Genomic DNA, 16,174 nt, shown 5'->3' with positions numbered 1-16,174 from the left:
CATTTTTACCCTTTACAGTGACTTTTCTGTCAAGCCAGTCCCATCGGAATTTATTCTTGACGTTTGAGTCAATTTCTAGGATTGAAGACTCCTGATCTTTCGTCAAAATTTTCATAATTCCGCTCAAAACGATCCCAGAACAATGAATTTGCGAGACGAACAGGCCGCCATGAATCAGGTAAAACAATATGTTACATGCAATTTGATTGGTCCAATCGCTTGTAGTTAACCAATCGCTGGGCCGTTTATAATCGAGCTAAGACTTCCGCAACAAATAATGCCTTCAGTGATCTGATTAGTTGAAGCTTTCATACACGTCCAATCGCAGGGCTGTTTACAAACGGAAAACGGAGAGACTGTTCGGGAGAGCTCGTGAAAACTCGACGATAAGGTACCTGACCGCCCCTAAAATTTTCTCAACGGATTTAGACGATTCACAAAAATGATCAATTTAAGAAATAAAACGGCGGATTTCCGCGGATCCGCGGAAAATTGCCATGTATGAGCATAGGGTCGGTAGGTCGGACAAAGTTTTTTTTTTATCTTTTTTTTTTTCCCCCCATCAAAAATTTAAACAAGATAACCATAAAACAAGAAGACATTGAATCCACCGCTCCGCGGCGCCACCGCCTATTTAGTTTTCTCCCCGCTCCGGACTCGGGGGCCGGGGCGCGCCCCCGCCTCCGACCTCGGTTTTTACTCGGCCCGTGGTGTTCATCAAATAGTTCGCTTTATTTTTTCGATACATCAATGGATGCTATTTTCTTAACATTACGGTGCGAGCACGCGACTAACACAGAAAACGCGTTTTAAACTGTCGTCGGAGATCGCGGCCGCCGCCATGTTTCAATGTTGTTGACAGACGACAGGGCAAACGACGTACGCGCTCAACGTGAATATCGCGAAAGTTTGCACCGATGTAAACCCTCTGCACAAAAATGTAGAGGGTTGTTTGAAAAAAATGCCGACCGTAAAGTTTTTTTTCGACGTAGAAATTCTCGGTCGGTCGGGTTACCGGAAACACACTACTTTTTTTTCTACGCCTTAGGGGACAATTACTTTTGACACCTCTAAAAGATAATTCAATACAATTTTATTTATATAGCACTTTGACCAACAGCTTCAGCTACAATAACTCAATTTTATAGAACATTTAATATAACCATGAATACAATATTTTAAATATACTGTTTGCTTTGTGCAAGAGACAATTACGGTTTTCTACTTGTTACTTGACTATCTTCAGTCGCACAGTAACTATTTGAATACGCACCGAAAATTTAAATGGATTTCTGTGATGAGTCACTGCAATCTAACATGGGTTTCGAAAAATAAATTCTACCAAGAAATGCGGTGTTTGAATGAATACGTTTTACAAAGGACGAAGATTATCCAACACTGTTAAAACTGAGGTGGGGGTCAGAAGAATACACTTTTCATCAAGAACCTATGTCCAAGTTACCTTAACAGCATTTCCTCTGATGAACTTTTTGATAGTCGAGAACAATCCCCTGCCACCACTGGTAGGAGTGTCCTCTTCGACTTCTGAATGCCTTCTCTTGGTCCTAGATGGACGAGTCGTCAGACTGGGGATCGGCTGCTGAGACGCCTCCTTACGCATTCTCAGCCTCATCGTTGTAGCAATCACATGTAAAACTGTTTCGGAAAGAAAAAAACGCTTCCTAAGTAAAACAATAAACAGGAAATCCTAAACAAAAAAAATGTTGAGAGAATCAGCAAAACTGAATTATAATTTTTTTAAAATGTTTTTTATAATTTATAAGATTTGTTTAACCTATTGTAGAGTTTTTGGTTCATGCTGTATGTAGTATGCTGTCCTTAAGTGTATTAATGTATTTTATTTATTTATTGTAATATGCTATGAAACAGAGCTAGCAAACGTCTTTTCAATGTGTCTGCTATACTATTACATGAAGTAACAGCTGAAGCAAACAGTACTTTTAAAGTTAGACAAACACTTCTTTGACATTTAAAATAACCAAGACTCGGAGGGCGTATCTGTGTATACTTTACTAGGACTGGTTCGCCTTGCTGCAAACATCTGGATGTATTCAACATCCCATTTCACTTACATCACGGCAGCAGCAGCTGGCTTAACTTTGAGTGGTACACTAAACACACACCACAATAGATCTTCTACTGTACACATTCGTAAGCATTTTGTATGGATTGGAAAATTATTTTAATTTAAACACAGCACTGCACATTGAAATGGTGACTTCAGATGCATCTGGGAAACACACACTTGCTCACTACAATTTTAACCTATTTTTTTTTTGGGCTCACACACGAAGAAAACCTAAGACAGAGAACACAAGTTGTAAGGAAAGCCCAGCCTCTTGTGCTTGCATAACAGGAGCAGACTGAAAATGTGTCTGGACATATCCAGAGGAAGTACATCAAGTATTTCAAAGAAAACATGTTTAAAAAATAAAAACACCTACTGCTTCATTAAGCTCTTCATTTATATGAATGGCAAACACTGACTAACAATTGATTGGTCAGAAGAATCGGCTTATTCCTGTGAATGGTGCCTAAATATTTTGTTTAAAAAAATGCTTGTCCACCAGTTACAAACAATGTATACGCTGTACTAAATAATGAAGACATGAACTGATAAAAAATTGGCCCAACCATTGTCATTTTCAACACATTTTAAGTATACCTACCATGGTTCGATATACTGCGTAAAAAAACAAAACGAAAAACATGAAGCCTGTAGCTATCAATCTCGGATATTCTGACGTGCGAGCCCCGTCGCTGAAGCTGGGGGCAAGTAAGCGAGCGGGAAATAAGAATGCCTGCTTCAAACAGAACTGGCTAGCAAGCGTTAGCCACGGCAACGCCGAGGGAGACGCACTGTCGTGTCTCCCTATTCGAATCCGGCAAGTAAAGCGTGCATCTGAAACGTATGCACAGACAAACCAAATCATCCCCACCCACATTCATTTTTCACTCGAATACCGTTAGTCCAGCAAATCTCAGCTACCTAAATAACTGCAGTCGCAGGCTATCAGGTACATTTAAAGACAAAAAGCGTTACGCGGATCCGGGTTCTTCAGCGCAACATGTTACCTCTGCTGTCAAGTGGAGACCAATTTAGCAACGTTTACATATACGACGAGGTGATTTAAAAGCAGATCCTGAAGCAAAACAAGCTTATGGTAACCAGCTATAGGCTCTGGCAAATCAATGCGGCATTGCGAGATCCAGGATATAACACCAACTACTGTATGTCATTAAACATTCAGCAGCGAGTGACTTGTGACAACCGGTTTATATGCTCCTTTTGTCAACTGCCGTGTCGTTTGATTTGCAAGCGTGACAATCGCGGTTGAGGCTGTCAAACGGGTAAACTCGTTGTTTCTCGCAACACCAGGTAAATTATCGCTGTTGCGCGTGATTTAATTTTCAACAAATGGTCACGTTTTATTCGGCACGACAGGTAGACACGGCAAGCGTTATTTTAGTGACCTAAAAAGATGAATGGTAAATATGCCTACTAGCTGGCTAACCAACCAGCCTCAGTTCAGTCGTGGAATGCGTCTGCTCGCTTTCCCCACAGAAAGTTACAAGGCACAACTGCGAGTCGCGACAACTATTCACCGATACGTTTAGGTGAATGTTATTTTACGCACTGGCACTCAGCCAGTGACGTTGAAATTTTGTTACGGTGGCCAAGAATGAGCTGTACTCAGGTAAGGCCGAAGTTAGCTTTCCCGAAGCTATGTTGCTTAGCTTAGCACCATTAGCATAGAGCCAGCTTAGTTTCGATGGGGGGGGTAAAAACTGCTTCAGGCTAGCAGATGTGCACAGGCAGGAAAGGAAAATATTTAGCTTGTCGTCAGCCAACATTACATAAAACACGAGGCAAATGTGCAGATGGCTACTTACATCACGGCGTTGTTCGAAATATGCGCTCACGACCCAAATGCCATCACAACGGAGCCAGTAAGTTTTCGTATTTATGGAGCTAAATTTCTGATCTCAATAGCCGTTTCTCAAATGACACACCGTTGTTAACAGACGCCATTTCCCGCCTCTGCTCAGGCTCTGCGAGGTAAATACCCGTATGGACACAGACACGCCCCCTTACCTCTCAAACGCAAGCCAGCCAAGTCTGCAGTTGATCCAAGAGGAGAGTTGCATCATCAAAGTTGATCAAATGGACTTTTTTTTTTTTTTTAACAAATCTAAACGGTCAAATAAGCACGTTTTGACAAAAATGTACCCTGTTATATTACACATAATGAAGGACCTGTACAGTAAATATGGTTATCAGTAAAGATTCATTGTACTTCAAGTTAAACTACTGGAAAAAAACATTAATTGTAATGAATTAATTTGACAATAAAGTTGGACTTGACTTAATACTCAAAGACTTTCACATGATGTCACGGCCTTATACTCAAGGACAATAACAGCATAGCTCCAAGTATTCAAATATGGTTTGCTTATCATCATCAAGAGTCTAACAACCATTAGTAAGATCATTTAGAAAAGAGGATGAGGACCACTTGATGTGTGTTCACAAAAAAAATATTTAATAGACTGTAAGCAAAGTCCTTGGCATTTCAAAGGCTTTTCCACCACTGTAAACAAAAATGTCTTCCTTGTGAGTGTCCACAAATTGTGGTAGTCCAAATTTTTGAGAAACATCCCAGCACAGCAAAAACAAAACAAAAACAAAATAAAAAGTTGCTGTGTAAACTATGCTATTTTAGACTACTCCGCTATGAACGGAGGCACTCGGTCCTACAGCAAAATAGTTGTCAATGTTTAGACCACTTACTGTATATTGTCCTAGGCTAACCATTACCAATTCATACATCAACTGATTACATACTGTTTATTGTTTGGGCATGTATTGTTAGGTAACATTATTCAAATTCATCAGTAGTACCGGTAATCTGTTTGTGGAGGTGATCCATGACACTAAGGTTGCAAGATATAATTTCTGAATGATTCTGATGTCCAAATAAGAGAGTCAGGATATTTGGATGACATTTTACTGTACAAAATTCACCCTCAGAGAATGTCGATGGCTTGATGTCGCTTTCCATAATCCAGAGCCCGACCCCCCTGCATGTCTCGGTCATCATCATCTGGAAAAAAAAAGGCAAAAGCAATTAGAAATGTTTGAAGTAGGCATTATTGTGGACAAGACCACTCTGATGCTGTAATTATCTTAGATTTCATATTGGAAGAAAGTTCAACACGGTCAAATTAGTCAGCATGGGAAGTACATACAATTAATCTAAATTATATGAAAACATAACCACAGACAATGGTTCAAATTTGTTGCACCCCCCAAAAAAGCAGAGGCATCCCCCCAAAAAAAATTATGCCAAAAAATGAGAATGGTGTGAATTTCAATGTTTCAAGGAGAACACACAGACATCGTCAAATACAATTGAGCTATTATTATCTACATGTGTGTCAGCTCAGACAGGTGTGAGAGCTAAAAATGAAGCACGGACAGTAGATGGCGAGACATTCCCCGAACCCTGGTTTTCCTCGGTCAGAGAAAATGTGTTGAGATCATTACTGTGCCTTTCTTTGTACTCAAACTGGATTGCATGCATTGCAGTTCTTCTCTGAGCCCAGAAACACAATGTTACACACTGATGATGGATTCAAGGACCAAACTCATGGCAATGTGAGCTACTCTAAGCACAAACTGCTGGGGGAAATGCTTGAGGGAGGTTTGGCAGCAGAAGAGGAGTGGGGTGAGGGGGAGCAAGTGAGGAATGGTGAATACACATCTGGACAAGCAGTCCAGTCCCCCTGCCTGGCTCACCTTGAACGTCTTCCTCCCCACCATCACCATCCTCTTCCTCATTGTAGGCCAGCTCAGCCTGCTTGTCGGCTTCATACTCACCCACATTGCCATCGTCCCCATTGTAGTCCGCTAGCTTAGAGCCATGTTGCGGATCTACTGGGGACTCGATCTCGTCAAAGAACCGGCCTGCAGGAGGCAGAGAAGGGGGCCTCATCAGGAAGGGAGAGAAATGAAGGCAAATGAAGGGACAGAAGGAGTGGTTGAAATACTGCATAGTAAATGCTTGAAGGGTTCAGGGATGAAGCAGAAAGGGGAGATGAATGGATAAAGAGTGGCTAATCAGTGTTACTGAGCATTACGGTGACTTTTTTTGTTCTACTTGAGATCTGCTTTTGTTTGATACAGCCCACCATTTGCACTTTACCGAATCAAATACTACGCATGTTTACTTGACTTTTTTTGTTTGACCTAAGCACTGCAGGGCAGTGTCGAACCCTGGACCGGTTGCCAGTCAATTGCAGGGAACACATAGACAAACAGCCATTCACATTCTCAATCACGCTTCGGGATAAATTTGAAGAAAACCCACACAGGCACGGGGAGAACATGCAAGCTCCACACAGAAAGGCTGGAGTCCAATTTCAAATCCCGGGTCTTCAGTACTAAGGCGGATGAGCTAACCAATCGGTTGCGCCGCCCTATCTTAGACATGCTTTTATTTAAAGTATATACCAGTCGGCACGCAAGTAGAGCTTCATCATGGTCTACTTGCAATACAATTTGGTGCCTGAAAAGTAATGCAGAGCTAAAGGATTAAATAGGGCTTTTCTCCTTTAGTGATGGAAAAAAATACCACGATTACAGATGATAAATACTAACAATATATGATATGACAAAATGTGATAATGTACGACATATTGTTCTTCTGGATCTTGGGGATTTAAACATGCCAGATGGCAGCAGTCATATTTTTTCAGCTAAAACACATCAGTACACCTAAGTCATAAACTACCCTCATTAGCTGTCTGAACCGACCAGGTGAGGGTAAAACTCCAGAGTCAAGCAAGACGGGCAATATTTGGAGCTACTCTTGCCAATACACCGCCTCAACAAAACACATTTTTCTGGTGGATCTTGGGAAAATGGGTGCAAATATAGAGAGATAGATGCAGAAGAATGGTCGGAAAAACAGATGATGGGAGGGTTGTTACCAGGATATTGACAGCAGGCAGAAGCAAATACTATTACAAAACGGGAAAGAGGAGAAAACTGGTTGCAGAGCAGAAGCCAGGCAGTAGTAAAGGATCTTCTGGGAAGTGCCATGTGTCCCCTCTTCAAACCCTGTACCCTCAGTGTGATCCTTAAGGCTGAAGGGCTGGACAGAAGGGCTAATAATCCTCACTTGGATTTTGAATCCATGAATCCATCATGATGATGGACAATGACAAGGTTTCCTTTCTCTCTTGAGATTTGCAATTGTGCTCACGAGTTTACATCCCCTAAGATATGTAAATTTATAAGCTCAACCATATGTCCTGTTACATAATGTGTAAAAGAATTGGAAATAATCCACAGGTACTAATCTAGAGTAGTATAAATTGTTGAATGTTGTGATTAATTAATGTGACCAGCACAAAACGGACAATCTGAATACAGGAGGCCCCCCAAAAGTATCAAAATGTACTGTACTGTAGTAGAGTACCGGTATTAGATATATTCAGACAGCAATGGGCAACTTTGTATTTGCACACCTGACAGACATAGGGCAGCAGCAGAGTGCAAAGATAACCATAATAGGTGTACTACCATCCAATAATAATGTTGTACTTGCAAGGTTATCTTACAGCATCCATTCAAAACCAATTATTTTGTTTAAAAAAAAAAAGAATTTCAAAAATGTCCCGGGTCATACTCACTTTGGTGATGACGGAGTGCCCCTGCTGGAACTTGTTCTTTGTGGTGTGGTTGGATGGGGTTGGGTACCTGGGCAGGGTTGGCAGGCAATGGAATCCCCTTCAAACGTTCACCTGCACCTTTGACATCTGGAGCTGACAAGGACAAGAAATAGATTTATCTCATATGGCTACAAAATTGCATGAATGACTCCAAACCCGTTAAAAAAACGTTTGCCCCAACACGTGCACATACATGATTTTTTTTTCTCCAAATGATTATTAGCACCAGTAGAATGGTTGGAGTGCAGATTTTACCTCCAAGTTGTTTTTGCTGTTCACCCATTTCATCTGCTTTGATATCTGACTTGTTGTCTTCTTCAAATATTATTGGTTTGTCTGCTAGGTTGATGACACCAGGGGCGGCAATCACAGCTGCCTGGCCTTCCCCTCTGTCCTGCTGGAGCCGGGGTTGGTCGAGAGATAAGCCCTGTGCCCCTGGGCCATCAGCTGCCCCAACGCCTGGTCCAGCACCAGCACCCAGAACCACATCAGGGGCTTCGTCACGCTTCAGAGTGATGGCTGGCTTCTTCAATTCTGTCGAAAAATGCAGAGGCTAAGTCAGAAATAACATCGAAGAAGGTGGTACATTTTGGAAAGATAATGGAAAGTTTCAAGTGCATAACCACACTATGCAGGCAAGAGAATACAGTACTTAAAACGTACGCTGTGTGTCCTGTAATTTTGTTCTGTAATGTTTTTTGATTGACATTTATTTCGAGAATATTTCCACAGATCAACCAACTACTGAATGACTTACCAAAATGCACTTCATCAAGTTTTCCCACCTCACTGTCTTCAATACCAGGCATGCCAGCATCACTGCCTGGCTTTCCCATGACATCTGTAAAATGTCAGTTCGTGTAAGTAAAGAAAAATAAACTGTCCATTTGAGACAACATAATCAAGTCAAGTCACCCTTATTGTCAAATGCGCTGTATGTGCAACATACAGCAAGATGAAATTTCTTCCCTCTCAAACAGACAACAAAACAACAAGAGAATAATCAAGCCAAACACAGGACATGATGCTGATTTCAACTCCAGACAAATCCTTACTAACACAAATAGGTGTAGTACTTTGTTCTGAAAACCTGGTTATTGTGAAATGCATTCTACAGCACACAAATGACTAATACCCAGCAAAACGTTTAGGCACACATTCGCAATATGATGAACAGTACACAGGACAGTAGTAATTTGCAACTTTTGACTGGTGCTGAACATATTAGTTACTGTACTGTATAGTTTTTACGGTTCATGATCAGCAGCTTGTACCTTTTAAATCTGGACTGTCACGTCGGTGAGTTGCCACTGTATGGCGCTCTTCAGCCGGAGCCAGGCCCAGCGCTCCCTCAGCATGTCTTCCAGCCACTACGCCCTTTTGGCTGTCAATTGCATTCTGAGAAGTTTCCAGACGACAGACAAAATTGCACATTGTGAATTTAGCAGGACTTAATTCAAAAATACAAAAAAAATTCATTACATTGTGCACTATACACAAAGAGCAGATTAATGCAGTTTATGAGCAAATTACTAACTCGTCTTAGCTTTACAACTTCCTCTTCTAGCGTCTTCTTTGATTCTTCATACTCAATTTTCAGCTGTGCAATCTGTCGCCCACACTGTAAACTGGGAAATACATATTACATGCAAGTGTCAATCAAGGATTATACATGAGTCTAAACAACAGCAATGAATAAAACTTTAAACCGATTAGGGTGGTTTATAAATGAGAAAGCTAATTCATGACATGAAATTCTCAATAATTTAGCGGTACAGTGGTGACATTGGAGCAATTTGATTGAACACTGCAGCAAGGCATCATTGAGGCATCATTGCTTTTCGCTCTCAAAATGTGCACAACAAATGGCTTCAGGAATTTATAGATTTTTTTATTTGTTCATTATAGACAATGTTAAGTGTCTCAGTTAAAAAAACTGCAAGTTCATAAGAAACACAGAGCAGAAGTCATGACCATACCTTTCATATTCCAGCTTTCTCTCCAAGGTGGTTCTATTCTTTTTCACGTCTCTTAGCTGATCTTCCTGTTTCATAAATTCCTGCTTCAAATCATTCAGTTGCTCTATCCACACAAAAATACAATACATTCAAGTTATTAATTCATAGTATCTGGTACCTGGCATAAGCAGGTTATTCAGGTCTTGTGTTCAATACGTGTGGTTGTTGCCATTTGCTAGACTTACCTTTCAGCCGTTGGATTTCTGTCATTTGAGCTGAGAAATCACCCTGCATCTTTACCTAGGCAGAAAACAAAAAGTTCAAGAAAGGCCATTGTACCGGTACTCTAAAACACGTGTTCCCCTCACATTATTATTTACTTTTTTAAATTAATCTTATGTCTGTGGTGCATTGCCTAGTAAGGCTCAAATGTCCCATCTGGAGATCAAGGAAGGATTGTCTCAAATCTTGACAATTACAAGCCGATTATTCTTCTTCTTCTATAAATAAAGTGATTACCCAACAAGGCAAGTACACTGAGACGTTATGTTACAGTTGTATTATTGTCACTGTTTTATGTTGTGTTCTGTTTTATTATTGTTTTATGTTAAATGTTCTGTAAAGTGCTTTGTTACAGCTGCAGCTGTTGTGAAAGTGTTACATAAAAATAAAGACGTGTCGTATTGTATCCCTAGTTCAAACTATGACAACATAAAATTCTACTGGTTATATTGTTTGTCTCGTATCAGTTTTTTCACTGACTCGAGGCCATGTGAACCATGCCGGAGAGCGCAATTTCCCCTCATTCTCTCGCCCCCTATTGGCCCATACTCGCACAGCACTAGAAGCATTTGGCCTATTGCTTGCTGTATTACCACAACTGTGAATTTGTTTATTTTTCACAATTTGGCAGTCATCCTAACTAACTGGCAAAGTCAAATGAATTATATCAGACAGTGATTCCAAACCAGGGTGCCGTAGCACCCGTGTGCGCCATGCGAGATCTTAGGGTTACTGCAGGAACTTACCCAAGTTCGTTTTATTTGTCTGAAATTTTTGATTTCCCCACCATCTTTCACCTTGTCACCAACATTGTCAATTCCTCCCTCAACTTCACCTCGCTCACACTGGCTGCTGTAACCCCATCATCAAAAAAGCCGGACTCAACCCTCAACTCAACTGTATTTATAGAGCACTTTCAAACAGCCGTCGCTGCATACAAAGTGCTGTACATGGAGCAACTAAGATATATACAACAATAAAGCAATAAATCAGTAACAAAATGGTAGAAGGCACCAAACAGTAAAACTAAGATCAAATATGAGTCATGCTGAGTCAAATGCCAAAGAAGACAAGTGAGTTTTGAGGCAGGTTTTAAAGATGGGCAGCGAGGGGGCTTGCCGAATGTTCAGTGAGAGGTCATTCCAGAGAGAGGGACCAGCAACATGAGCAACTTCCAACCCATCTCCAACCTCCCCTTTCTGTAGAAAATCTTAGAATGTGTCGTCATATACTAGATCGAAGCCCACCTCGACAATAACCAACTCTTCAAACAATTTCAATGTGGATTGCACACACACAACACAGCACTGAAAGCGCTCTCCTTAAAATCACCAATGACTTCCACCTCCCCTTCGACTCCGGCCTGCTCTCCATCCTCATTCCCCTTGACCTTACCGCCACCTTTGACACCATGAACCACACAATCCTACTCTCTCGCCTGCAATTCCTCAACATCACCGACAATGTCGTCACCTGGCTCTACTCATATCTCAAACAGGCAAAAATTCATCCACATCAACAACTGCTCCTCCTCCACTGACCTCATGTCTCAAGGTGTCCCCCAAGGTTCTGTGCTTGGTCCTCTTCTCTTCATCCTCTACCTTCTCCCCCTTGGCCAAAACATTTGTCATCAAGTTCTCCGCCTCCACTGCTACGCTGATGACGTTCAACTGCACATCTCCACCAAATCCATCCCCAACAACACACTCTACCCTGTCTGTCTTTCTGATATTAAATACTGGAACCAACAAACTTTCTCATTCTCAACTACTCTAAATCTCACCTTTTTATCATGGGTCCATACTCCCTCACTCCAATTTTAACCTCACCAGTGACAACTCCACCCTGTCCCCGTCCTCTGACTGTCGCAACCTTGGTGTCCTGTTTGATAATAATCTCTCTTTCGTACAACACATCACCCAATTCACCAAAACAGCTTTCTTCCACCTCAAGAACATCTCTCGCCTCCACCCCTCACTTTGTTTCACGACCACTCAAATCCTCATCATACCTTCATCGACTCCTGCAATAGTTTCCTCTGTGGCACAACCTTCGAACTCCTGAATAAACTACAATACATCCAGAAAGCCGCCGCCTGCCTTCTCACCCACACCCGCTCCCATGATCACATCACTCCCATCCTTGAAAAGCTCCATTTGTTCGCCAGCATATTCAATTTAAAGTCCTCCTACTCACCTATAAAGCCCTTCACATATAGGCCCCCTCCGACCTTCTCCACTCATACACTGCTTCCTCCACCTCCGGTCCTCAAATGCAAATTTCCTCGCCATCCTCATGACCAAGCACAAAACCTGGGGGGACCGAGCCTTCTCTGTCGTCGCCCCCACCCTCTGAAGAATGTTTAAAGTGATTAACATTAAAGCTGAGTGTCATGATTGGGTGTAAAAAACAGCAACCCCAAAAGGCCCAGTTGTCACAATCAAGGACAGTGTGGCATTCACCCCTTTGTGAACAAATAGCCCAACCGTTTAAGAACAACATATAATTGCAAGGAATTCAGGGATCTCATTATCTAATGTTAATAATATCATCAAAAGTTCAGATTCAGAAAATGGCCAGCCAGGCTCAGCCCAAAAGAACAATGTGGGTTCCCCTTCCCATGGGTTCACCACTTGTGGGAGGGGCCAAAAGGTTTGGGGTGCTGTGGCGGTCCGATGCCTGGCTACAGAATCTAGCTCTAGGTGGTTTTCGTGACGGCCATGCAACAGTGGACCAGCTGTACACCCTCAACAGGGTCTTCAATGGTGTATGGGAGGTCGCCCAGCCAGTCTACAGGCGTTCAACCGTGTACCCCGGGGAATATCGTGCGGGGTGCTCCAGGAGTATGTGGTATCGGACGCCCGAGGACGGGCTGTTCAATCCTTGTACGACCGGTGTCAAGAGTTTGGTCAGCATTGCCAGTCTAATTCGTTTTCACTGAGCATTGGACTCCACCAAGCCTGCCCTTTTTCACCAATTCAATTTAAAACTTTTAGATAGAGAATTTCTAGCTGCTGCTAAGGCATTGCGGGCCTCCGATTTAATTGTCTCAGTATTACCTCTCTGCTTTTTGTAGGTGATGTGATACTATTTCCTTCAATCCATGATCTTCAGTTCGCATTGGAGCTGTTTGCACTTTAATGCAAAATAAAATGTTTTCCGCTTCATCTATGGAATAACCAACAGAATAATGGACTCTAAAAATGTTCAGTAGTGACAAGAGCCCAAGATGTATGAGACAGCAAAGGACTGGCTGGGCCAAACTGGCATCACAACACATGAGAATAGCCCTAAAGATGCATGAATGTGAAAAATTGACTTGGAACTACCTGTAAATAGTGATGCCACTAATGCAATTACCACTTTTTATGTCATGTGCAATCTAACTCATTATTTCCAGACCAGTAATCAAGAGTTAAATTACTTATCAAAGTCACTGTGTATAATCTTTGTTATTTACCTTAGTACAAAGTATTTTACAGTTTTGTGGTGATGACGAGTCACTAGGATGAGACACACGCTTCACACTTGACTGAAGTATAGAGTTTTTCTTCAGAAGAGGCAAGAGCAGACATTCGCCACTTGCTTCCAGTCATAAGCAACAATGTCCCTAACTAAATGCGCCACAACATTCACTCATGGTACCTACTAACTAATGGAACACAACAAGGACACAAGTAATAAAGGGAACCATTCATGTCATAAAGGGGAACAATAGCTCTCATTTGTAGCCAGTCATTATGACAACACAAAACTGTCCAACGGTTGACAAACCCCACAATGGAGGGTACCTTGAGGCAGGCCAGCCCACTCAGAACAAACGTATTTTAATGGGACTCCAGAACGAAAGTAAACAGTGTACTGTAACTACTGATCCTTGGGGTATTTTTTTAATAAGATCTTGTTACAGATATTTAAAGACGTGGTAATTTGGTAAACTCAAGGTTTGAATTTGTAGCCATGTTCCAGAACGTCTTTAGTCCTTAAAGCAGAGGCCCACCATAATAAAGATTAAGATATCCTTTATATTTCTGAGCAGACCAAGTGCGCGTAAAATATAATTTATTACACTATTAGGGAAAGGTGACCAAATCACAAGAAAAATTAGGTCATGGGAGATTGTCAGGTATGTGGTCTTGAAAACACTACGTTCATGGCTCAGTGAAAGGTGCCACAACCTTGAACAAACTTGTCACGACGCAAACAAGGAAGTACATGTTTTTGTCCATCCACCTGTTGGCCTGTGTGTTGGGGGTGGAAAATCTTTAAATGGGTTTCGTGTAGGTCTACCTCCGAAGGGTGAATTCATGACGTACTGGCAACAACAGAAGGTTAATAAGTTGACATTAAGGTGCCGACAGTTGGTTTTCCATTGTAAAAACATACACAGTTTGTGCAAAAGTTTTAAACCAAGGGTCAAGCATACAAAAGGAGTATATGCTATTGTACTCCTAAGGGTACAATGAGATTCAAATTACAATTTTATCCACTATCCAGCCATAACGTCTGACTAAAACTATAAATCATGCACAAAACCTGGTAAATACTGCTTCAAAAGCCAAAAAAATATTACATGAAATCGATTGGATTTACTTTATTCATCCTGTGGGGATAAATATTTCTTGGGAAATAAATTGCAAGTGTCATGACAACTAGCAAAATTATCCGCCTTGTTGAATTGTAAAACTGAAAATGTATAGAAAAGGGATTCATATTGAACCACAAGCTCATATTTCAACTTCACGTTAATTATTCATAAAATCAGTCCAAATTTTATTTTACATCCAAGCAACAACTTGGACTTGGTGGGGGGAAAAAACGACACGCGGTGACTGTGAACTCTCACAGTGAAACCTTCTGTTTAGAGAACATTTGGACGTGGACAATACAAATGACAAATAACCACGGCTAAATAAATACTGTGGCACGACAACAACTGCAGTGGCGGACTTGTGCGAAATCAAAAGGAGCACATAGCTCCGGGAGAAACTACCTTTTCGTCGGTGCACTTTTTGACGAGCGCATCTCGGGCCTGCAGCTTGCCCTCCATGACGCTGTAGTCTCCATCCTTCTTGTCCAGCTGCTTCCTGTGCGTGTCCACCTGCGCCATGAGCTCAGAGTTGCGTTTCTCCAGGCGGCTCCTCGCCGCGTCCGTGCGCTTCACCCGCGACTGCACCTCGACCAACTCATCCAGTAACCGACCGTGCTTGTTGGACACGGTCCAGTAGTTGAACGCCAGTATGGCGATGATCGCCATGAGAAAGATGAGGATGAAGGAAGGGAGTCGACCCCCGCGTCGGTTTGCGCCGAAACCGATCATGTCCGAACAAAAATTAAAACTGTCACTTCAGCTTTTAACCTTGTGGCTCAAAGAGAGTATTTCCCCGGTGTACGTGACATGCCTTGTGTATGCGGCAACCGCTCAGAAACACAAACCCCACACGAAGATCATGAACGATCAAGACTTCTCACATCTCTCACGCTTTATTCCCCGTCGTCTTCCTTCCGCATACTGGACATCTTCCTCAAAGTCCGCCCAATGTCAGTCCAAGAAGGATGTGGCCTAGCCCAGCTGGCACAGTGGAACACTGCACAGCAGACGTTACGTGGAAGTGGATCTCCGCACAGCTCCGTGGCAGAGGCGCGAGGACGCGCAAGTGATACAGCTAACTCGAGCTATGTAGCATTAGCGGTTAGTTCTTTCACCCAAATTTGGGAAAAGTCTCCGTCGCGATCACACTTTTATCTCAGGGGTTTGGTGCAACAATTGAACAGGGGTGTTGATTGTCTTCGATTGCGAATTAAGGTTAGCCCCCAAAACACTACCGCAGTCCGACTCCAGACAGCCCTTCATTCGCTACAAACAATGAGTGGAAATGCGAACGCAATAGGCGCCTATTTCCTGCAACATTCAGCGCGAGGTTAATTTCAACCCGAGCCAATGCAAACAGGTAAACTCTAGCAAACCTTCAGAATACGCGCTTTGATTCACAGCCCTGTCCTGCAACGTCCGATTTCTGTCCATAGTCGAGTTAACCGGAATGAACACCACGGTCTCCCCAGCGAAAGCGGATTTTTTTCAAAATAAAAGTTCTGAATTGCGATTTGTGTGTTTACGTGGCACGCGGTTTGTTTCCGTAGAACCAGTACGAGACACTACGTTGGAGTTTGCAGTG

General features: G+C 42.2%; 2 protein-coding genes and 1 long non-coding RNA gene across 4 annotated transcripts in view; 1 reads left to right on the top strand and 2 right to left on the bottom strand.

Moving 5' to 3' along the window:
• The window catches only part of ctdspl2b (CTD (carboxy-terminal domain, RNA polymerase II, polypeptide A) small phosphatase like 2b), a 15,404-nt gene extending 11,331 nt beyond the window's left edge, over positions 1-4,073 (bottom strand). The window contains exons 1-2 of the mRNA XM_019867356.1: positions 3,916-4,073; positions 1,463-1,656 (exon numbers count right to left, since the gene is read on the bottom strand). Coding sequence (XP_019722915.1) covers positions 1,463-1,633 — 171 coding nt within the window. The 5' untranslated portion in view covers positions 1,634-1,656; positions 3,916-4,073. The remainder of the gene's footprint in view (positions 1-1,462; positions 1,657-3,915) is intronic.
• LOC109514349 (uncharacterized) lies at positions 2,465-4,626 on the top strand. The gene is made up of 2 exons (XR_002167975.1): positions 2,465-3,400; positions 4,072-4,626. It is a non-coding gene; the product is annotated as an uncharacterized LOC109514349 (long non-coding RNA).
• Positions 4,545-16,066, bottom strand: golm2 (golgi membrane protein 2). Of its 2 annotated transcripts, XM_019867354.1 has the most exons (10): positions 14,992-16,066; positions 9,962-10,016; positions 9,738-9,840; positions 9,296-9,386; positions 9,033-9,156; positions 8,516-8,599; positions 8,014-8,292; positions 7,720-7,851; positions 5,822-5,989; positions 4,545-5,126 (listed from the first exon to the last, which is right to left on the bottom strand). In XM_019867354.1, exons 1-10 carry the CDS (start codon positions 15,316-15,318, stop codon positions 5,050-5,052), a joined length of 1,440 nt encoding a protein of 479 aa, XP_019722913.1. In that variant the 5' UTR covers positions 15,319-16,066; the 3' UTR covers positions 4,545-5,049. The 2 variants fall into 2 exon arrangements, with proteins under 2 accessions (XP_019722913.1, XP_019722914.1); XM_019867355.1 differs by lacking the exon at positions 5,822-5,989 and having other exon boundaries at positions 14,992-16,065.
• Positions 16,067-16,174: the final 108 nt, after the last annotated feature.

This window comes from Hippocampus comes, unplaced genomic scaffold (genome assembly GCF_001891065.2).
Source record: "Hippocampus comes isolate QL1 unplaced genomic scaffold, H_comes_QL1_v1.1 scaffold2, whole genome shotgun sequence".
Taxonomy (NCBI): domain Eukaryota; kingdom Metazoa; phylum Chordata; class Actinopteri; order Syngnathiformes; family Syngnathidae; genus Hippocampus; species Hippocampus comes.
The sequence above is the reverse complement of the archived record's forward strand: the minus strand, read 5'-3'. Positions and strand labels throughout refer to the sequence as shown.